Source organism: Arabidopsis lyrata (assembly GCF_000004255.2).
Source record: "Arabidopsis lyrata subsp. lyrata unplaced genomic scaffold ARALYscaffold_1, whole genome shotgun sequence".
Taxonomy (NCBI): Eukaryota; Viridiplantae; Streptophyta; class Magnoliopsida; order Brassicales; family Brassicaceae; genus Arabidopsis; species Arabidopsis lyrata.
In genome coordinates this window covers 16,416,312-16,439,718 of record NW_003302555.1, presented here as the reverse complement: position 1 = coordinate 16,439,718, position 23,407 = coordinate 16,416,312, and the positions used below count along the sequence as shown (strand labels likewise).

The 23,407-nt window shown below is 35.8% G+C and overlaps 1 protein-coding gene and 1 long non-coding RNA gene across 2 annotated transcripts; one reads left to right on the top strand and one right to left on the bottom strand.

Moving 5' to 3' along the window:
- Positions 1-19,197: 19,197 nt before the first annotated feature.
- LOC110225186 lies at positions 19,198-20,435 on the top strand. The gene is made up of 4 exons (XR_002329594.1): positions 19,198-19,416; positions 19,517-19,601; positions 20,011-20,049; positions 20,206-20,435. It is a non-coding gene; the product is annotated as an uncharacterized LOC110225186 (long non-coding RNA).
- Positions 20,436-21,703: 1,268 nt separating this feature from the next.
- LOC9329892 (transcription factor MYB14) lies at positions 21,704-23,407 on the bottom strand. Its single transcript, XM_002891064.2, has 3 exons — positions 23,122-23,407; positions 22,899-23,028; positions 21,704-22,805 (listed from the first exon to the last, which is right to left on the bottom strand). Exons 1-3 carry the CDS (start codon positions 23,252-23,254, stop codon positions 21,965-21,967), a joined length of 1,104 nt encoding a protein of 367 aa, XP_002891110.1. The 5' UTR covers positions 23,255-23,407; the 3' UTR covers positions 21,704-21,964.

Here is a 23,407-nt window from a genome sequence, read left to right as displayed (position 1 = left end):
ATCCTACCGAAAATGTGTGGGATCCGACCCCAACATCCATCTCAGACCAGAATTGCATTGCAGGGTCTCTTAGGATTGGCATCTCATGTGGTGTCAGGTTTTAAATCCTAAAGAACACAACGATTAAGCTGCAAGTGCATAGCAAATCAGTTATAGTACTTAAGGTATCGAATCCACAGAGAGAGAAGTAGTTCGGACAAGTCGTTAGGACAAGTAAAGCTAGGAAAAAACAATAAAGAGGGGTTATTGGTTGGTGTCACGATTGCAAATAAAAGTAAATGAAAGCAAGTAAATACGCAAGAAAACTATGATAGACAAACGTTGGGCATCAAGGGTATCGCAGGGGGTTCAATGATCGCTATCTAAGAAATACTAGAATTATGTTTGTTTACTTCCAAGTCTCGGACATACGAAACACTAAGATTCGACTTATACTAGGTTATAGGATAAGTCGGCTAAAATCCTTATACTCCGTTACTCAACTCACGCAGGCAATGACGCATATATCAAAGCAATAAGATCAAGTTCGATTCTAGTCCATAAAGCCCTATAACTAAGTGGTGTGTGCTTGTTATAACACGATACACATTCGTAAGCTAGGTCTAGCGTATTAAACAACCTTGTGAGCAACCTAAACGCTTGGGATCACAAGTTAGGACATGAATCTAACTACATGCATTAAGAAAAAACTTACTTAGAAAGAATACAGTGTAAACGATCAAACAAAACCCTAAATATCGCCACTTAAACGATCGATCATATTCCCCCCTTTGATTAACCCTTTAAACCCAACTAGAAAACTACTCTAGTATGGTTAAAGAGATCATCAAAGTAAGGTTTGATAAACTCATAAGAAAGAGAAGAATAAGAACTGAATATGGTTTAGAGATTACTTCTTTTAATGTAAAATACAAGAGGTAAGACTTCACCTTAATAGATCTTAGAGTAAACAAGAGAAAAAAGAGAGATTTGGTGGAACTTCAAAGCTTCAAGGTCGACGGCTGCAGGGGCAGGGACGAGCTTGGTGGAGACTCTTCGAAGACGCTTCTAGGGCACGACATCTCTCTATGAAGGCACACCTAGGTTTAGGGCTTCCAACATGTATTTATAGGGTTTGGAGACCAAGGATTAGGTTTAGGGGTAAAAGCATCATTTCCCGGGATTAGGTTAAGTGGAAACTCGAGTTTCTGGAAAGGGAGAAGTCTAATGACTGGGGTGGAGAGTAGGAGGCAGCCCGGGCTCGGCCCTTGTGACCGGTGCGGCCTAGAAGCTCCGGAACGGATGCATAACTTCTGGCCGGTCTAGACATGTCTTCACTCTTCTGGTCATAACTTCCGATTGGCTCAATAAAAAGCTCTGATTCAACTTCGAGAAGAATCCTGACTCTTCTAGATTTCCATAGCCACCAAGATCTCTTGATTCAGTAATGGTAAGACCTCGAACGGATGCCATACTTGTGACGTATAGAAACTGTCTTGAAACGGGTTTTGATCGCCTTTTGGTCTTTAAAGCTCAAAAACTCTTAAAACCTTCTTGGCTCTATAAATAATTGAATAACTCCTTCTTAGCTCTGAAATCACTCCAAATTCTCCCTAAAACATAAGAAAACAATAGCAAATATGGGCGAAAATCCCATGTTATCAACTCCCCCAGACTTAGACGTTGCTTGTCCTCAAGCAAACAAAAGACTAAATCCGGTGAAGAGGTTTGAAAATCGCGGGAAATCTCCGATTATCAGTGACCGTATCTTGAATAATCTACAGACTACTTGAAAACAAGATTCACGTTAGAACATCCGCATAATTGTTCTACACCTTTCTCGTCCCTGTCCATCCGCTTCGAACCTACAGAAACTCTGAATTCACGTCAATCAACTCTTTAAATTCATTAAGTGTTTGGCGTGAGCTTTCTCATTAGGAGGGATCATTCAAGGTAGACGGCGCTTGGTATGAAAGGGGATATTTGGTGTTTGGTGGTGGAGGTTACCGTAAATCTTGTGAATGCAGGATATGTCGCAAAACCGCAAGAGAAAACGAATCGGTTTGATGTCCACAGTTTCCAACTACTTCTTCTTGTAACACCATCTTTCTCCTTTACTTCTTTTCTTTTAGATTCCCCCAGACTTAGATTTTTCTGTGGGGATCTCTGTGAATGTCTCCATCTTCTTTCCATGAGCTATGCTTTTCCTTGAGACTTCCCTATGCTATGAGACTTTTCCTTTTTTTCCTTTTTTTTTTTTTTTATTTTATTTTCTTTTATTTTTTATTTTTTTTAGAAAGGGGAAACAATACTTTTAAGAATGAAAGTCTCATAAGCATGAAATATGTACCTTTTGAAATCGAATCCCAAGGAAGCCTAAGCTCGAGACCAAAGCGTCATCCTCTTGGTAAGTTCCAAGTCTCCGTCTTCGTGGCGGGAAACTGTGTCGTTCTTTTCTCTCTGACGTTTTTACACATAGCTGCTAAAGTGAGAAAAGGAAAAGAGAATGTGTTAGGTCTGAAAAGAGGATAGGGTTTAAGGGTAGGAAACCACTAAAAGTGAGTGGTCATTCAATATCAGCAGAGAGTGGTAAAAAGGGATAAGAAGTCCTAAATGTATATGCTCGTTTCCCTGATCTGAAACCTCTAATGAGAAAGAATTAAGATCAAGTTAATCGTCCAATATAGGTTAGAGTTGACTTTCGATCCAACAAAAATATCCACGGGTTGAAACTTCAGGGGGACGGTCCGGATGTAGTGTTCAAATTTGTCCGTTCTTGTGAACATGTAAGTGTTCCTTAAGAAAAATTCTCAACAAAAAATTATCAAAATCCATCATATAACAAGGTCCTAGTTTCCAACTGTTTTGACTCAATAAAACGACTCGATAAAATAAATCTTTTTGCTTTGCTAAAACCTATCGATGTAAAAATTGGAAAAAGGCCTCAAGTCAACAAAATAGAGAGTAGCATTAGTGATGGTGGATTCATTAACCCCCCTAGACTTAAATCACACCATCCTCGGTGGGAAAATAAATAAAGAGATGAAACCGTAAGAAAGATAGGTTAAGAACAATGTCACCTGAACAACTTAGGGGTGGTGGTCAGTGGATGAGGATGGTGACTAACCATATGATCTTTCTTTTGCTTGACATCGATTTAACTCGGCTAAGTGAATCGAATTTCCATGATGTAAATCTATATTCGCATCTTCCTTGAGACAAAAACCTAAAACCATCAATAAAGTATGACAAAACAAAATAAATAAAACATACCTAAGATAGATTTGAACTTGAAGTCAAATTGTCCACGGTTACGATCAAAATCGCGGTGACGGACAGAGAGGACGGTCGGCTTGACGATTGTGGTGTCGGATCGGACAGGTGGTAAGGATGGAAAGGATCATCGGCTTAACTTCGTGTGACCGATCCTTGGCACTTGGCCTGCACTGGTCACGGGTAGGTGTGACCGGGCTGGTTGCTAGAGGCGGGACCGGTTGCGGGTTATGCGACCGGTTGGTGATCCGTACGGTCATGATCGTGCAATCTTCAGCTTCCTCGTGGTTCTCCAAATCTAGCCCGTTTCAGGGCCAATTTTTCTCGATGATTTCCTCTAAAATATGCATGTTCCCGATGACTTTTGAATCTCATGTCAAATTACGAACTTCGAAACGACGGAATGCTTTGAGGATGGCTCCACGGAGGGTGTTATCGTGGATCTCTAGAATGAGCCGTAAGTTTCCGTGTTTCTCTCGATGAATGTCTCTAGAATAGGCATATTGTTATGGATTTTGTATCCCAAGCAATTTCATCGAGTGCAACAGCATATCGTAAAGTAATCAACGTTATCTCGTACCTTTTGTCGATATCTCCCAAACTAAGCCGATGATTGACCTGTTCTTCTCATCCATTCTCTCCAGAACGTTAAGTTTCTGAATGAATTTCAGATCCCAAGTCAATTCTACGAAGTTTGGTTTGGTGGTATGGTGAAGACTTCTTTTGACGGCTTCTCGTCATATCTCACAATCTAGTCCGATGCCAAGCCGTTTTCTCTCGATCATATGTCCTGGAATGGTCATAAATTGGCAAGTTTTGAATCCCAGAAGATTCTGACGATGTCGACTTCCATCGTACGGTACAGCTCGGTTGGGCTTGATTGTGTGGTATCGCAAAGGGCACCTCTTTTGAAGATTATGTCTCGATAATTCCTCATCAAATCCCCATATTGATGGTGAATTCCAAATCACTGCTCATTAGGTCGAGTAAAACTTCAAAACGGACGTAGAGGTGCGTTGCGGTACGGTCGCGGGACAGTGGATTTGTGTTGTCTCGTGAAGCACTCGTTCTTTCAGTATTCTGTCATGATGATTACTCATGAAATATCCAAGTTATCGGTAGATATTCAATCCTAGATCATTTTATCGGACAGAATTGAAGAACGGACGTGAAGGTGCTCTGCAGTACGATCGCGGGACAGGCTGCGGTACGTACGCGAGTCGATGCACGGTACAAGATAGAATCGTGGACGGACGGATGGTGGATGTTGATACGACCCTTGGTTTGTCACGGTGGGGACTCTTGGCATTGATCATTGGCAGCTCGATCAATCCATCGCCTTCGGCATGCTACGGACATCTTGGAGGATGGCAGGACTTGTGTTTCAACTTGCCACCGTTCTTCGGGGGATCATAAAACGACATCAGGTAGGGTATGGATCGGCACCGGTCACGGGTGGTAGTGACCGGTCCGGAGGCTACAGTGGGCACCGGTCACGGGTAGTCGTGGTTGGTCCGGAGCCTTATGCTGGCACTGCTCACGGGTGGTAGTGACCGGTCCGGGGACCTTCTTCCTTTTTCTTCTTTTTTTGGCTTTTCTGTTTTCTTTTTTTCTATTTTCTTTTCTGTTTTTAATGAAATTTCTGAAATAAAAACTAAAACTATCAATAATAAAAGTAATTAAATCCTGAGGAAAAGTATTTACCTAGTGGGTTGCCGCCCACTTAGCGCACTTGTTTAATTTCGTTGGCTCGACGTTTGGTATCTCACTGAGCGTAGTGAGAAGGATGGTTTGTCCCTAGACAAACTCTCTTGGATAGTAACTCGTCGGGTGGTTCCTCCATGTGTGTATTGGCGGCACTGCAGGTTGCATCAGGTATCGATTCTTCATCTCCACTTTCCAATGGGTCGTGTCCGACAACACGAGAGGATAGATCGTCGACCTTCTTGCTTAACTCGACAATCTTATCGAATAGCTCAATGTACTTCCTCGATGAGTCCATGGAAACCCTCCTTAGTGCCCCTCGGATGTGTGATTGCTCTTCAATACACTTTATGTTGTTATCTTGGACTTCTCCTTGTCGTCTAATCACATATTCTAGGGCCACATCTTCTATTTCATCCTTACTTTCCAAGTTCATGATGCGGGTTTGAAGTCTCCATATGCTTTCGTCTATGCCATTGACTTTTGATTGGATTCTCCTTATATCGTCTTGGTCACCTTGATCTCCCTTTCTTTTAAAGTTAAAAGAAAGTTCATCGATCTTATCCGAAAGAACACTATCGATCTTATCGATTCGTGCGTGTAGTGTCCTTGTATCCAAAGCTTGTTGATCCAAGTATTGGCTCATTAAGCTCTCAAGTCTCTCCTCATGACTTTTCTACCTCCATGGTACACGAGAATGGTCTTGAATAGGCGGGTTTGGTTGGTGAAAAGAGAAACGGTTCGGTGTGAACCTCTCTTGGTCGTTCTCGGTCCTCCTTGGATAAGGTGAATGAAAACGTCCTTCACGGCTTCTTGGGATAGATTCCCAATCTTCACTAGCACAATGAGAAAACTTCAATGGCGGTGGTCTAAGGTTGGATTTTGGCTACATGAGGAGCCTTGTCCAAAAACTTACCCTCTAGGAAATCTTCCCAGAGAGGCACTGAATTCTGAATTAGATCTTCTGGTATTTCCACTGAAGAAGCACCATCGATCACTTCGACTTGAAACGTGTGACTTGGTGTTGGAAACCTGTTTTCAACTGCTCCAACATACGACTTTTGTTGAGACTGAACTTGCAAACTACTCTGACCTGACTGTTGCTGCATCGGTGAAGGAGAGGCCTCCTTTTCCGGTGCTGACATCCCTCGTGGAGCCTATGCCTTGCCGCAGACACCACAAAACCCTAATCGCCTCCCTGATCGCCCTAGAGAGTTATTTTTGCTGACGTGGCACTTAAAAACTCTTTCAACAGGTCTTTCCCTTCTTGTCCCTAAGTCGTAGCTACGTGGCAGAAAATATTTATTTCCAATATTTTCGTAGAAAAAATGGAGAAATACAATGCTTTCTTGTAGTAATGTAAAACCTTGAGGTGAAATTACTCGCACATCAACCACCTAAATAAAGAAGACATTCACCATCAATAACATCAACATTTAGCTCTCCATCTTAACCAGCAAACAAGGTACACATTCGTCAACAACTAATCTTGCAACATGGTCTGTATAGTTTGAATACTAATCAGAATCTTATATTGAATTTCGTGTCTAAAGGAGTAGTTCTTTCTAAACCAAGCCAACCTTTAAGATTAGGTAAGCCAACTGCAAAGCATAACAAAACTTTAAAGTGGCCACACCAAAAAAGAAATCATGTGCTCATGACGGAACACCTCAATCAAATACAGATTCTGATAATAATTATGGTAAAACCTCTACCAATTAATAATGTTGGGACCATAACTTTTTATTAATTTATAATAATATTTATTTATGTATAAATATAATTAATATTTATTATTTATAGCATAAAATAATATTTATGAAGTTATAAAGAGATTTTTTTTATTGTTAACTTTAAAATAATTTGAAATTGAGACAATTATATCTAGATGAAATTAGTGTTTGAGATGTTACTTATTATGTATTTTTGGACTTGATATTTAGAAAAGGGGAAAGAGAACTTGATGTAATCCAAAATCATCTAGTAGATTGGAGAAAGCGGGTCATTCTTCAGGAGAATATACCATCAAGACTAACTCTTTACAGTCAGTTTCAAACGCATGACAATCAATCCTTCTTGACAAGATATTCTTCATAGCCCAAATTATGGCTTCCATATTCGAGTGCAGGGGGGAGGGACACCTCCGAAAATACTTTGCACCAAGAAGTTCTGTTTGAGCATTTCCTTGAAAACACAACCATCTCAGGCCCGAAGTTGGATCCGAAGATTTCCATAACCCATCAATCCGACCTCTTAGGGATTGGGTCGTTTGGACCAATGTAAAATATTATTTTTTATCTTATCGAATTTTGCAAACTTTTACTGTGGTCCGACTCGGAGTTAGAAGATTTTGTTATTTTGTAGTGTTTATTAATTTATGGAGTATTAATTTACTGTATCAATTAAAAATTTAATTGAAGAAAAGGTAATAAATAACCAACTAAAAAAAGAAGTAAACAATGTTAGAAAGAGTGATCGAATTTGTATGGTTTGACTTATTATTTATCACCTAAACAACTTTTTAGTTTTGGGCAAGAACTTTGTTTTCCATTCAACCGATCGAAAGGATTACAAAGGTTAAGAGTTCATCCAAAGCAAGGATTAGTACAACAAGATTGAAAACATGGGTAAGAACAAAAAAGGATAGATAGGATATTTCGACGGAAGAGTCAAAACTCGGAGACATGAGCGGTAAGGCAACTTGCCACAAGCGAGTACAAGCTAAGTCGAAACCACGTCCACGAACAAATCGGGAAGTTGGTGAATAGTCATAGTCGATTGACAAATTGTTCTCTCCATAAAGGAGGACAACTGCAACCAAAGAGTCTCTATAAATTGGAAAGGTGCAGACCGGAGACCCTCAAGGTCAGATAAGAATTGAATTTGAGGTGGCACACATGGAACAAAGACTTGCCGAAAGCGTCCAAGAGTTTGCAAAGCATTAGTAGGCAGCTTCTGGGGGTTACAAGCCGAAATCCAAACCCGAAACTTGTTTTGAGCAGTTCCATTATGGGAGATCCTCAACCATAAAAATGCGGTGTCGTGCGCCGTCGACAACTTCACCAAACGAGGCGCAACTGACGGTCCAAGAGTTTTAGCTCTTACCATCAACGAAGTTCGATGAGTTGAATAATAAATATTATTATATGGCTGCAGGAACCAAATCAAAGAGGTATTGGTGGTTGTGAGAAGCTTGAGCTTAACGGCGATAGAAACGTACATTAGTGTAAAGGGATCAGACAAACCAAATTGGTGACAATAGTCACACCACCGACGAATTGAATTTGAAAACAAGCGATCGAAGCTCTTCAAGCTTTTGTGTTCTTCGGGTGTAGCCAGAGGAGAGCTTAGCGTCAGGGGTTGTAAGTGATCATCACAAATCCATTTCAAAGATGTCGACTGAAAGCAAGAGCTGAGTCCTTGGAAAATCGAGCATTTTAGAAACAAACCTTGAACAAGTCGTGAAAGGAGTTGGGCTACAAATTTTGGAAGTGTGCCTAGACATAATTTGTGGGCTTGGGCGAGAAAAAAAAGCCAACAAAGCAAAACCCTAAAATCACAACAGTTTGGGAGATGGTGGTAAGAGAGCTGACGAATTGACTAGCGTTGAAGCCGTCGTCACTAGGTGGGAAGGAGGCGAAGCAAACGAGCTAGATGGGGGTAATGAGGCGGAGGAAGGGGCGACGACATGAAGTATTGCAAACGTTCTTCGGAGAGATCTCGAGAGAGAGCTAGAACCATTAGATCTGTACATGAGAAGGATCCATAGCTCATACTAGATGATTGAGGTACAGTTGGATTCAAAAGACTCCTCAATTGTCGACTTCGAAGACAAGGCTGCGAGCAGAGGCTTTATTAGAGGGAGACAACTCGTCGGAAGCCATCTCCATTCTCTGTCGCAGAACTTTAGATCTCCATGGGAAGAAGACAACAAAAGGGAAAGCTTAAAAGACATTAAACTTTGAAAGTAATTGAGCCAAACAAAAGGATATATTTCAGTAAAAGCAAAGAGGAGAAGGTATGTCCAGACGCTGGCAAGGAAAAGCTTCACCGGTGTCGGAAAACATGATCGGATATGGTGCCTCAATTATAGTGTCTAGGAGAGAAAGCCTGCCCAAGTCCAATCTAAATGTTGTTCACCTAAATAACGACTAAATTAATTTGATACTTTTTGGAATGTGGCCTACATCTGCGTGACTGAGGAGATAATACGATGATGAAAAATTAAAGGTATTTTTACCGTTGTTTTGATATTTATTTTGACTCTTTTTTGATTCAAAGAGTGTTTATAGTTTTAGTCTTTATCCAGTCTTGGCAGGTTTTGGGACGTTTTGGAGTAAAATGGAGGGTTTTTGGATCATGATGGATGATTGTAAATATAGAGCTGCAGATACACATCAGACGTTTGACCTCCAATGGATGACTTCCTACCATTAGAGCTATATCATTTTTAGACACAAGATAAAGGAGGATGTTAGCTTCCGTTTCTAAGTGGGATCCAGAAAATCCAACGGTGCGATTACAAGTTATGGCTACTTTACTGAAGACATGTCACACAGAACCTACCAGTATAATTATGACGGAGAAATGATCGGTACAGCTTGGTAACCGTTCGGTTTAGAGCCCAAACACGTTTAGAGACTCAAACTTAACCAGAAGCGACAAAAACCTTGTCTCTGCACTATATAAACATTAAACTCGACTTTTAGACCTAGTTCTAGCCTCTCTACTCAATTATATTGCTTTATAACTCTTTGGGATATTTTGGGAGAAGATCTATAATCCTCTTGATAATTGAAGAAGATTTCTAAACCTTTTATCTTTATATGTAATTCAATTATCTGTTCTTCATATTTGATTTGTTTATTCTTTGCTATATCGTTGAGTAGTTCTCTATTTGGTTTTAGGGATTCCTAACGGGATTTCATGATTGATTGATTTTTAGGTTGTTCGATTTAGATGGATTCTTGTGCTTCTTCATCTATGGTTGTTCCTATTGCTTCATCTAGATTGATCACCTAGATTCTGATCTTTGGTTTAATTCATCGTGACATCAAAAATGTTGTTTAATTGCTTGAAAGAACATATGTGAGCAAAACTTCCTTAGCCAACCAATAGTTCATGTTAAGGTGTTTTGTAAACATCAAACTTTACATAATGCTTGCTTGAATTACTATTGACAAACATAATAGTTGCTACGAATGTCATTGCATAGATACTTATATTGTATGAGAATATGATAATTTTTTATTCGTGTTTTGAGTTGAAGAACGGTGTTTTTTGCAATTTTATATAATTATCTTTTTTATTGTCATGAACCCTTTTGATTCATTTTGTCCAATTAATAATTGATTTAATTTAATTTTATCTATCAATTGAATTCTGAGTTTCAGAAAACTCCACCTTAGCTATAGTTAAATCAACACAGTTCATTGTGTACTCATTTGATCCACGTGGATTTCATCTCTAAATACTATCATAAATTTTACTTTTCACTTGCTGTATTTTATTAAGGTTAAAAACCTCTACATAACAACACACAATGATAAATTACCTTACAATATATACAAACAATTTAAACAGTAAATAGTTTAATTAAATAGAATAAAAAGAACATTAATATGCAACTCTTGCATTAATTTTCTGGAGTATTAGTACCTTCTTTTGTCCATCCAAGTAGGCGTTTCGCTGGTTTAATTTTATTATGCTCATAGTAAACCCCATCAACTTTATCAATCCATGATCGAAACCCATACATACATGGCGGATCTTTTGGTCCTAATTTTGCATTAAGATCATATATATAAGGTTGTTTTGTAGGCCAGTAAGTAATTTGACACATCCAAAATTTATGTGGTGCGTAACGGAGTGGAAATAAATAATTCTCATTGAATTTCAACAAGTGGATGTCTGGTGAACCATCACATCTAATTTTTAGAATACGATTTGGACCGAGTTTGTTTTGAATTTCTAACTTGTTTTGGTAGCAACCATTTGCTTCACTCAATCCAAAATACATAGAACTAAGAAAAATGAAACCTAAGATTTTATTCATCTTTTTGTTTTGAAGTAAAATAATTTTTTGTTTAATATGAATCTAAAGACTGAAAGCAACATAATTTATAGAGTTTTGTTGGTTAAATTTGGCTACTTACTATTGAACATTTTAATGTCTTATCTAAATTTAACACAAACTTTTTTAAAAAAAATGTAAGGGATGGAGTGAATTCGATGTCGATATGCTAGGCTGGCCACAAGGATCAAACCAAATAACTTCATTTTACAAATTTTAGCTGCCAAGGATAAAGAAAAAAAAAATCTAAATCTAACAAAAATAGTGGAAGAAGTGAATTGTTTTACAATCTATACTATTAATTGGGAATCACTAAATATAAAATAACCTTATAAAGGGTAAAATATTATATAAAATCCTATTAGTTTTTAGTGTTTTTAATTAAATTCATTAATGGTATAATAGTAATCACAAAATTAATATATTTAAATAAAATATAGCAAAATTCTTTTAAGTAACTATTAGTTTCCAAAAATTAAACTCACTTTCTCTCTCTTATTATTTATGGATGAAAGTTGAAAATTATTTTCTAAAAATTTGTTAACCAATGAGAATTGAAAAACTAAGATTTTATATCCAACTAAGATTTTATCTAAACTAATCCTAATAGACTATTCTTTATCAAAAATAAAAATAATATCATTTTAATTCAAAATTAAAAACACTATCGTTTATAATTTTTTATCAATGGAGGATTTTAAAATTGAATTTGAAATTTCGTAAAAAAATTAAATAAAAATATTTTAAAATTCAGTTTTGTTATAATATTTTCACAAATTTTGAACTATAAAACGAAATTTTATTTCACAATTCTAAAAGACGATATTAGATATTAACAAATATTTATATTTACTATGAAATAAACTCAAATAATAATAAATTTAAAGTAATTATCATTATGGTCTTCGTTTAGAGCAAGTTTCAGAAATATCTAAACAATAGATTGTACATATTAATTTTGAAATATTTTGTGTTTTATTTGTTTCTTTCTTAACTGGATCTTTCTTAAATAAATCTATAATATATTACACACAGTTTTCGAAAAAATGTAAACTAATTATATATTTGCATTCAAAACAAATTATGCAGCAATAGCATATCCTTTTCGTTTTATTTTTAGTCCAAAAATTGAATTAATTATGATTAAACAATGAAAATAAGAATATGTAAAATTTAGCTAAGGAAAGATACATTAATAATTTTGTTAAAATATATTTGTAACTTTAACAACATACATATTAATCCGCAAAACTCACAATATATATGGTATGATATTTAAAGGTAAGCAAACAAGAATTTAGAACATAATTTAAATGGAATGAAATGAGAATAGGAATCACGAGACGGGATGGGAGGGAAACATAATAAAAATCAAACTAAATACCCAACTGGTATGAGTTCGAGTTATGAGCACTATATAAAATAAATTTGTTTACACACATAACTATGTACATACGTTTTCAGTTATACATATTCTATTTATGATGGATACAGGACCGTAATATTTTTATCTCACATATACAACACGGGTTATGGGACGAAGAATTTATGACAAATGATATAGGATGGGATAGATTTCCCGTTCCAAAATAGTTACGTCTAGCTAATATACATGAAATAACCGAAACTAAAACGAATTCATATCCTATTCAAAATCTGTAGTCAAACTGTTAGAAATATTTTGATTAGTTTAGAAATAAAAACGTCACTTACCTTTTGCAACTAACTTATATCTTAATTTTATCTTAAATATAATTTTGCACGTACATGTAGGTCCGGATCTTAAAATATAATTATGCACTAACGCAACTGAATTTCGTTCATTACTCTAACTTTATAACATCTATTTACTAAGTTCACTAACAAAACAAAATATTTTATATTTTTAAAATCTATATAACAGTTTTTTATAATATATGTATGGATCCAGATCTAATATATCATAAAAACAACAAAATAATCTATATTGAATTAAATTTTGTTAAAAAATTTTATTAAAATATGAAAGCCCGCACGTATGTGCGGGTCATGATCTTGTATCTTTTAAAACATGTTTGGATTACTAGGAAATATCTATCTCGATCAAAACAACAAAATAATTGCAACAAGCACAATTTTACAAGACCCCAAAATATACATTGACAAAATTTTATATTCTATCTTATTTGTACTAGCAAATTTATATATAAATATATATATATATATATATATATATATATATATATATATATATATATATATATATATATATATATATAACATCTAAAATAATACCACTCATCTACATGCGCTCATTTTATTAAATATGTTCAAATTAGATGTAAGGGATACTCAAGACGGTTGATGTTTTGTTTTTTGTTTTGGAGAAATGACCGATGCTAGGAAATTGTTTGGATATTTAAATGGGTTCCTACAATCAAACTTCACAAATTCTGACATTTTCGTATAATTAATTTGTGATATAGTATGCAATCTCTTGTTTCCATCAAAGATTTATTGCATCAATACAGCCGAATGAAATCTTAAGTGTTGTTTAAATCTATTGAGATGTGTGTTATTTTACATCAAAGTTTTTATTTTAGAGATCAAACATTAAACTACAAGTGCGTAACACTTAATAGTAGTATCTAATACTCGATTTCACAGAGAGTGAATAACTACACAAATAAATTCATAAAAGAAAATTGAAGTAAGACGGAAATAGTTTTCAATTATTACAATAATGATTTTAATGTTTCAATTATTTATGAAAGTAATCGTTTAATTGATGTTGAGGCGGTGGTAAAAGGAGAAACAATACATCTTACTTTTGTTTACGGGGATTCGGTTCCGAAAAATAGAGATCAATTTTGGAAACGGTTAACACGAATCGGTTTGGTTAGAGACACATCTTGGTTCTTAATAGGAGATAATTTTAATGAATTAACCGGAAATCCCGAGAAAAGAGGTGGTAATTTAAGAAATGCATCTTCTTTTATCCCTTTTAATTTAATAATCCATAATTGCGGTCTTTTGGAATTCCCATATATCGGAGATTGGTTATCATGGCGGGGTTAGCGGGATAAGAAACCAATTCGGTGTCGTTTGGATAGAGCTTTAGCAAACGAAGATTGGCATGAATTATTCTGCAATTCGTTTGTTGAATATTTACCAATGGTAGCTTCCGACCATTCACCAGTGGTAGCTACGCTTATGGATAAGGTTCCACGTGGAAAAAAAAATTTTAGGTTTGATAAAAGATGGACTGGGAAGGAAGGATTACTCTAGGCAATTTCAAATGGTTGGAATTCTGACTCTGAGTTAGGAGAAGGAAATTTTGTGGAAAAATTGAAGAATTGTAGGCGGGTTATCTCGCAGTGGAGGAAAGATTTAACTCCCCATGGGCGGCAAACAATTGAGGAACTAAAATCGGAATTACTTGTTGCACAAAGAGATGATAGGAGACCAAGGGAGGAGATTACAGAATTAACCTTGCGGTTGAAAGAGGCTTATCGAGATGAGGAATTGTATTGGCATCAGAAAAGTAGGTGTTGTTGGATGCAATTAGGGGATAATAATTCAAAGTATTTCCATGCACTAACAAAACAAAGACGGGCTAGGAATTGAATAACGGTTACATGATGAAAACGGGGTTTGGTCGGCAGAGGAAAAAGATGTTCAAAATATAGCGGTGTCATATTTTAAGGAACTGTTTACTACAACTAATCCTGAGGTTTTTGAGGAATCTTTGGCAGAAGTGCAAACTTTGATTACAGATCAAATTAATAATTTTCTAATGGCACCTGCAACGGAATGTGAGGTGAGAACGGCTCTGTTTATGATGCACCCGGAAAAAGCGCCTGGACTTGATGGTATGACTGCTTTATTTTTCGAGAAGGCGTGGGTTACTATTAAAACAGATCTTCTTTGTCTGGTTAACTCTTTTCTAGATGATGAAATTTTTGATAAACGGCTAAATACGACTAATATTTGCCTGATTCCAGAAAAGGAAAGACCAACACGGATGACGGAATTACGGCCTATTAGTCTTTGCAATGTCGGGTATAAAATTATATCGAAGATCCTTTGCCAAAGACTCAAGACGGTGCTACCAAAACTAATTTCGGAAACACAATCGGCTTTTGTAGAAGGACGTTTGATTTCGGACAATATTCTCATTGCACAAGAGATGTTCCATGGTTTGAGAACTAACCCGTCTTGTAAAGGCAAATTTATGGCCATTAAAACGGATATGAGCAAGGCTTATGATAGGGTAGAATGGATTTTCATCGAGAAGGTCTTAGGGAAGTTGGGTTTCTGTGAAAAATGGATTAAATGGATAATGTGGTGTATTACAACGGTCCAATATAGAGTTCTCCTTAATGGACAACCTAGAGGACTAATAGTACCAAAGAGGGGTATATGACAAGGAGACCCGCTCTCACCTTATTTATTTATCCTTTGCACAGAAGTGCTCATTGCAAATATTCTGAAAGCTGAACGGGAAAAATTAATTACGGGCATCAAAGTGGCAAATGCAAGCCCTTCGGTTTCACATCTGTTATTTGCGGATGATAGTTTATTTTTTTGCAAGGCTAACAAGGAACAATGCGGGGTAATTTTAGGGATTTTAAAGAAGTATGAAGAGGTCTCGGGACAACAGATTAATTTTTTAAAATCCTCGATTCAGTTTGGACACAAGGTAGATGATGATATCAAGGAAGAAATCAAATCTACCTTAGGTATCACTAATATCGGTGGTATGGGTTCTTATCTCGGATTGCCGGAGAGTTTAGGAGCTTCCAAGACAAAAAATTTCTCTTTTGTTAGAGATAGAGTACAAACAAGGATTAACGATGGTCGGCCAAATTTTTATCAAAAGGGGGAAAAGAAGTGATGATTAAATCGGTAGCTGCAGCATTACCAACTTATGTTATGTCGTACTTCAGACTACTGAAAACAATCACTTCTAAACTTACTAGCGCGGTAGCAAATTTTTGGTGGAGCTCAAATGGTGACTCAGAGGTATGCACTGGATGACTTGGAACAAATTGTGCAATAGCAAATCGGAAGGAGGGATAGGATTTCGGAATGTGGATGATTTTAATTCAGCTTTACTAGCAAAACAATTATGGCGGTTGATTACGATTCCAGATTCTCTATTCGTAAAAGTTTTTAAAGGACGGTATTTTAGGAAATCCAATCCTTTAGAAAATATAAAATCATATTCTCCATCATATGGATGGCGGAGTATTTATTCAGCTAGATCTCTGGTTAATAAATAACTTATTAAAAGAGACATCCATCTCTGTGTGGGAGGATCCCTGGGTTCCAGCTAAATTCCAGAGACCAGCAAAAAGTAATGGTTCAGTTGTTGACCCATCTTTAAAAGTTAAAGACCTTATAGATAGTCGGTCAAATTTTTAGAATATTGATCTCTTAAGAGCGATCTTTAATCCAGAAGATGTCGCTCTAATAAGCGCCATACCTGTGGGTGCGCCAATAAAAGAAGATTTTTTAGGTTGGCATTTTACAAAATCCGGAAAATATACTGTCAAATCGGGATATCATTCTACACGGATGGAAAAGTCGGAGACCAATTTAAACTTTTTTGGCCCTAACATCAACCCGTTAAAAGCATATTCTTGGCAAGTGCAGTGTTCACCTAAGATACGCCATTCATATGGCAAATCTTAACGGGATGTGTACCGGTTACGGAAAATTTGCGGAAAAGAGGAATTGATTGTGACACGGGATTTGCCAGATGTGGCGCATTAGAGGAAACGATCAATCATACACTCTTTCAGTGCTACCCGTCACGACATATTTGGGCGCTTTCACATATTCCTACGGCTATGGGGATTTTCCCCACATAATCTAATTTTACGAATTTGGATCACTTATTTTGGAGAATACCTACGGAAGTTGATTAATCAGCCTTCCCATGGATAATTTGGTATATTTGGAAAGCAAGGAACAAAAAGGTCTTTGAAAACATAGATACAGACCCATTAGAAGTATTACGATTAGCGGAAAAAGAGGCACAATTGTGGCAGTCCGCTCAAATTGAGCTCCATAATATAAATCATGGTTCTGTGCACTTGGTAAATCGAATTCGAGTGAGGTTTGTTACACTTGAGGCGGAGTATTCGGGATACCGTTGTTTTGTGGATGGATCATGGAAAGAAAGTGATAAGTTCTCCGGTACAGGCTGGTTTTGTACATCGTCAAATGGAGAGCCGCCAACCATGGGAGCTGCGAACCTCCGTAGAAGTCTATCTCCACTACATGCCGAAGTCGAGGCCCTTCTCTAGGCGATGAAGAGTATGATTGGTGCAGATAATCAAGAGGTAACGTTCTTTACAGACTGTTCAGACCTAGTGAAGATGGTGTCTTCTCCAACCGAATGGCCGGCGTTTTCAGTTTATTTGGAGGAATTTCATAGCGACAAGGAGGAGTTTTCATCTTTTTCTTTATCTTTAATTTCTCGTCGGGCTAATGTTAAGGCGGATAATCTGGCCCGAAAATTTCGTACAGAACCGCTTCATATCACTTCTGTAAACAACATTCCTCAGAAATGGTTCTTTTGAGCTCTAATTAATTTTGGATGACAAAAAAAAAAAAGACGGAAATAGTTTTCCAAACGATGAATGTAATGAAATAAAATAGTAAACGAAGATGTAAGGAATAGATTAAAGGCATTGGGCGTTTTAGCGATATCTCATAGTATCATGGTTCTTGACAAATCAAGTGTTAAGATATTATATTTAAGTTTTCTATTTAGACTCGCAACTAAAAAAACAAATGAACAAACAACATATAATTCATAAAATTGAATAACTAAAGTCTCGATACTCCGTTACTCAGCTAACGTAGGCAACGACGAGTTTCGACCGGCAAGTAAAGAAGGTTTGGTCCTGTAACGATTAAATTATTTACCATTAAAATAAATCGCAAGTGAAGAGGAAAATGCAGCAATATTTAGGTATCGAAATTCACATAAACCAAAAAAACACAAAATAGACTTATAAAGAAATAGATTTAACTAGAAAAAAAAATAAAAAATTACAAGAACTCGTATGAAATTCCAGAAATAAATTATCTACAAAGAATGTTAAGAATAGAGAAATCATTAGGGAGTTCATATAAAAGAAAAGTAATGATGAAAGCATTAAGATGAGTTCTTGAATTTGAATTACTAATGTTTAACTATCATGCTCTCTCACATAATAATTAAATATGGGAGATATTAATTAAGAACTAAACTATTGTTTCTTTTAAGTAAATCTAACAAGCTTTAAGAATTTAATTCAATAAACTCACAAAACACGATGACATTATTTTTTGATTGGCTTAAAAAGCTTTACCTTAATAATAATAGATCCCAGTACCGGCTTACATAGGAGGGCAGACAGTGCGACGGTCAGGGGTCCAATCCCGTGTTCCAATAATTAAAAAGTCTATTTTTAAAAATATTTTAATAAAAATATTAAAAAAAAATTAGATTACTGTTGCAAAAGTCAAGCTCTTGCGTATTCGACATAAAATGGAGCCCATAATTCATTCAATATTACAGTAACTATTGTCTACATTTGGCACCATCCCTAGTCACAATTTTAGTTATATCGTGTGCTACCATATTTGCCTAAGGAGAGGAAAGTTTAAAACTGAGGCTGCGAAAACCAGAGCAAAGACGAGTGATCTTGTCAAGGAATGTCTTATAATGATGCCAATTTGACAGAGTATTCACATCATCAATAGCCGCACAACAATCTGAACTAACTTCGACATTCTCAATATGTAAGTCAATCAGGCTCTGAAAAGACCACAAAATGTATTGTACTTCTGCCACAATCCTATTAGCTACAAGAAAACATAGGAATAATGTCCTACCAAATTCCTACGCATTTCCTACGAAATATATATTTCGTAGGAAATTCGAATGAAATTTCCGACGACAAAAAGCGTGAGATGTTCGTAGGAAATTTCCTACGAAAATCCTACAAGAAAAAATATCGTAGGAAATTTCGTAAGAAAATAGAATGAAACTGGTAAGAAAAAATTGGTAGGAAATTCGAAGTTATATTTTCTTCCAATTTCCTACGAACATATCGTTCGTAAGAAACGACGTAGGAAAGTTATGGGGAAATAATTGGTAGGAAAATGGTAGGGTCAGCCCATTTTACCTTATTTTTCTCTGAAATAACAAAAATACCTTAACCTAGAATCTAATCTTCTTCTTCCCGCAGCTTCTCCATTCCTCTCTCTCGATCTCATGTGATCTTCTTCTTCTCCATTTATTCCTTTTCGATATCTCTCTCTTTGTTCCCAAGTCCTCTTCTTCATAGATCTAGGTGAGAAAGATCTTCACAAAATCGTTCCATCGTCCATCAAAGATATTCACAGAGGTAGATGTTCACAAAATTGATTGATTCGTGTCTCTTTTTGTGTGTTTAGTAATGGGTTATACTCTAATTTCTAAAATTTCTCTGATTTCTCTTTGCCCAGAAATTCTATTGTCATCACCAAATCAAGCTTCTTCTTCTCTTAGCAAAGACCACCCGGCGAAGTTGTCTTCTTCTTCTTTTTTCCGGTAAGTTTCATGTTATTAGTTGAAGCAGAGCTTTCGATTAAAGTTACTTTATGAGTTTGCTTAAGATCTCTCTCAATCAATTGGGTCTAGAATCTATCTAATTGCTTCAAGCTTTAAAGATATAAATGATATATAGATAATTTGAATTTATTCATGTATTGAAGTAGTTGTATTTTTGACTTTGGAATTATGATCTAGTTACGTGTATAAGAACTTCTTGCCTTTGAAGTTACGTACATGTACGTGGAGTCTCTGTTTTTAATTGCTTTGGCTTGTTCTGTAATTCTAACTTAGACAACGGGACTGCAGTTCTTGCTAGTAAGTTTAGCATCTTTTATGAAAGATACCAATACGTATACCTTGAGAATGTATAAAACTAACAGTCTTCTTTATTTTTGTGTTTTCGCAGCTTGTCGCAGCTGAGAGTTGAAGCACAAGAGTTACCAATGTGAGTTTTATAGATTTCTTTAGTTATCATGACTCCTTGATAAAACAAGAACTGCAACCTCTTTGAATATCTTGTTAACCTCGCCACTTTGATTATGGATTTGTTGAATGGAATCTTGTTAACCTCGCCACTCTCGTCCACATCTATCATCCGCAGAGGCTCAATCTTTGTTCAGCCTAAAGAATTTTCATAGCAAACGAGAGCGGAAGAAGAGTCACTCAAACCCACGACGAAGACGACGAACACGAGCGTAGGTGACGATGATGATGACGACGACGAGACTCAACGATTAGGATTTGAATATTTATATTAAAATTGTTTGTACAATGAATTTTATTTTGTATGGAATTTATTTGGTATGAAGTAGGTTTCTTTTGAATTTTAAATTTATTTTTTTAAAAAAAACCAAAATTTTTAACAAATAAATATAAATAATTTCATTGAAATTGTTTCTAAAATTTCGAAGGATAATGGTAGAAATATGGTAAGAGGCGTATCGTAGGTAACTGATAAGAAAATTTTATTAGGTAATTGGTGAGAAATATTTCGTAGGAAAATGGAAGGATTTAATTTCCTACGAAACTTTGGTAGGATAATGGTGAAAAAAGTCCTACTAATTTCTTACGAAATTCCCTACGCGATTTCCTACGAACAAGTTTCGTAGGAAATTTCCAACGAATTTCTTACCAAATTGTATTTCCTACGGGCGATTCCCTTCAAATATTTTTCGTAGGAAATTGGTAGGGAACGTCTATTTCCTACCAGTTTCCTACGATTTTGGCCATAGGAAAACGCTGTATTTCTTGTAATCGAGAGAAACGCATCCGTAGCGTGATAAACACATCCCTAATATTTAAAATTTATTTTATCAAATTATTTAATGTTATTTTAATGTTGGGTATTTTATATCATAATTATATCATAATGTTATCATTTATATCAAAATTTTAAAATATATCAAAACATTTTTATGTTTGTTATTTTGATGTTTTGTATGTTACGATTAACTATTTGTAGTTCAAACCCGATATAAATGTATGTTATTAAAAAAACAAAAAATAAATTTTCTGATATAATTTTATATAAAAACTGTAATGTACAAAAATTGGAATTTAATATATTAAATTTTTAAAAATAATAGACGAAAATAAATTGGGGTAACTGATTAAATAAGTTGTTAAAAAAATTAATGCGGTGTAACAAAATTACAAAAACTTACCGGTAGTTAATAAATATTTTTAAATGTGTTTTTAAGGGAGATCAGAGATTCATAGTCGATAGGTGCTTTGCATTTTAGGAATCTTATTTCTCGTTCTACTAATCACATTTATTATATGATGGTTATTAGGACCGCATATATTCCTAAATTTGTATAAATCTTCTTTTTTTTTGTCATTTGTATAGAACTATATTTACGTTATCACTTCAAGGGAATATTAAGTATTAGCAAATATGACTATAGTTGATTCAAAATTAGAAGGCGTAGGTAGGCGAGTGTTTCTTATTACGGCTCTACATATATTATATAAACGTTTTCTTAAACGTTTTCATTTCATAATTTTTTTAAAATTCGTTTCCTCGTTTCCTTTTCTATGCAATTTAGGATATATGGAAGAAAATCAGAAATAAGTGTCTGTTTCAAATAATTTCTACGTAATGAAACATTCTATATTTAAAAAATACGTACACCCATACTTGTAGCACATACATGTGACTCCTGTCTAATTACATAAAACTCAAAACATAAAGGGATAAACGGATCACAACTTCTACTTACAAACACCAAAATAAAGCGCTAACCAAATAAAAAAGTATACAAAAATAACTCACCTTGACGAAACGTAGCTCGACTACACGTGGGTATGGTTACAGCTCTAATAATAGAGATCTAAAAAAAACACTAAACCAAGAGTAACTAAGAAATAACGTTCATGAGGCTTTCGTCGAAGCAAAAGTCAGGCCAATAAAATGACGCAGCGTCACAACCTCCATAGCTTGAGCTGCTACTTGCATCCGCCGGATTGTTGTGTGGAAGAGAAGACGTGGCATTTTTAGGGTTGTTGTCTATAAGAGAAGGGAGAACCCATGAAGATGGATTGTCATCATGTTCATGCTCATGATCAGTTGGATGTTTGACCAAATTATCTATAAAGTGATCCTCACTATTCAAAGGTGTTTGGAGACTGAAAGGGACATGATCAAGAAGTGGGTCACCTTGTGATGGTAGCTCCCTAGGACTAGGACTATTGTTTAAATGGTATTTTTGTTGTTGGAGTGGTTGGGTGGTTGGATCAATGATAGACCCTAGTGGAAATAAATCTTGATTTTGATTGTTATCCTCGAGTTCAAGAACCGGATCAAAAGTCGGGTTTTGATCTTTGTTCCAAGAGACCATGGAGTTTAAGAGGTTCATGGCATGGTTCTGATCGATATCGAGAATACTACTCGGGCTATTGTTGTTGCTGTTGTTGTTGGTTAATGAAGCCGAAGAATTAAGCATACATTGGAGATATTGTAGCTTGGCTAGTTGGGCTGCTTCGGCTTGAATGGATGAAAATTGTGATGTTTGTTCGATCAGGTCTTTTAGATTTGCCAAGGCTATGAGCTGAGGTAAGCTTGCGAAGAGGTCGGTTCTTGGCTGATGAGTCACGGGATCGATTCCCATCTGGATCAATTTCTTCTTTAGATGTGTGTTCCAAAAGTTTTTGATCTCATTATCTGTACGACCTTGCAAATGCGTGGCAATAGCTGACCATCTATACATGATAAAAAAAAAATAGTTACTCGAATTTTAATTCAAAGTTTTATAACAAAAAAAAAATATGAATATATGTTTAAATATCACTTACTTATTCCCGAGAATGGAGTGGAGATGGAGGATTGTTTGCTCTTCTTCGGAGGAAAACTTGCCTCTTTTGATGTCTGGTCTCAAATAATTTGTCCACCTCAGTCTACAACTCTTTCCACACCTATTCAAATCTGAAAAGAAAAAGAAGAATTTTCAAAACCATGTATACAAGTTTATATAAAATGATTGTGGATTGAGTTAAGAGACTAGAGAAAGGAAAAAACCTGCGAGCTTGGGGAGGGCTCTCCAGCTTCCATGACCATGTTTATGAATGTAATCAATAAGCTTTTGATCTTCTTCAGGAGTCCATGGCCCTTTCTTTAGACCATTCTCGTCGCAACAAGGCGACCTCCCCATCTCTCTCTGATTAGGTTGTCTTATCTCTCTTGTAAGACTACCAAAGCTTGAGGTTAGGACTTGGTATTTATATACAGTTTCGTGGAAGTTTGATGATAACTTTATATATAATAGAGATAATTCTTCGTCCCTAACACTTGGCTTTCTTTAATG

Coding starts and splice junctions, on each gene's coding strand:
- LOC9329892 (XM_002891064.2), bottom strand. CDS start 23,254: ATGGGGAGGTCGCCTTGTTGCGACGAGAATGGTCTAAAGAAAGGGCCA. Junction 23,029..23,121: donor AGCCCTCCCCAAGCTCGCAG/GTTTTTTCCTTT, acceptor TTTTCTTTTCAG/ATTTGAATAGGTGTGGAAAG. Junction 22,806..22,898: donor CACTCCATTCTCGGGAATAA/GTAAGTGATATT, acceptor TATCATGTATAG/ATGGTCAGCTATTGCCACGC.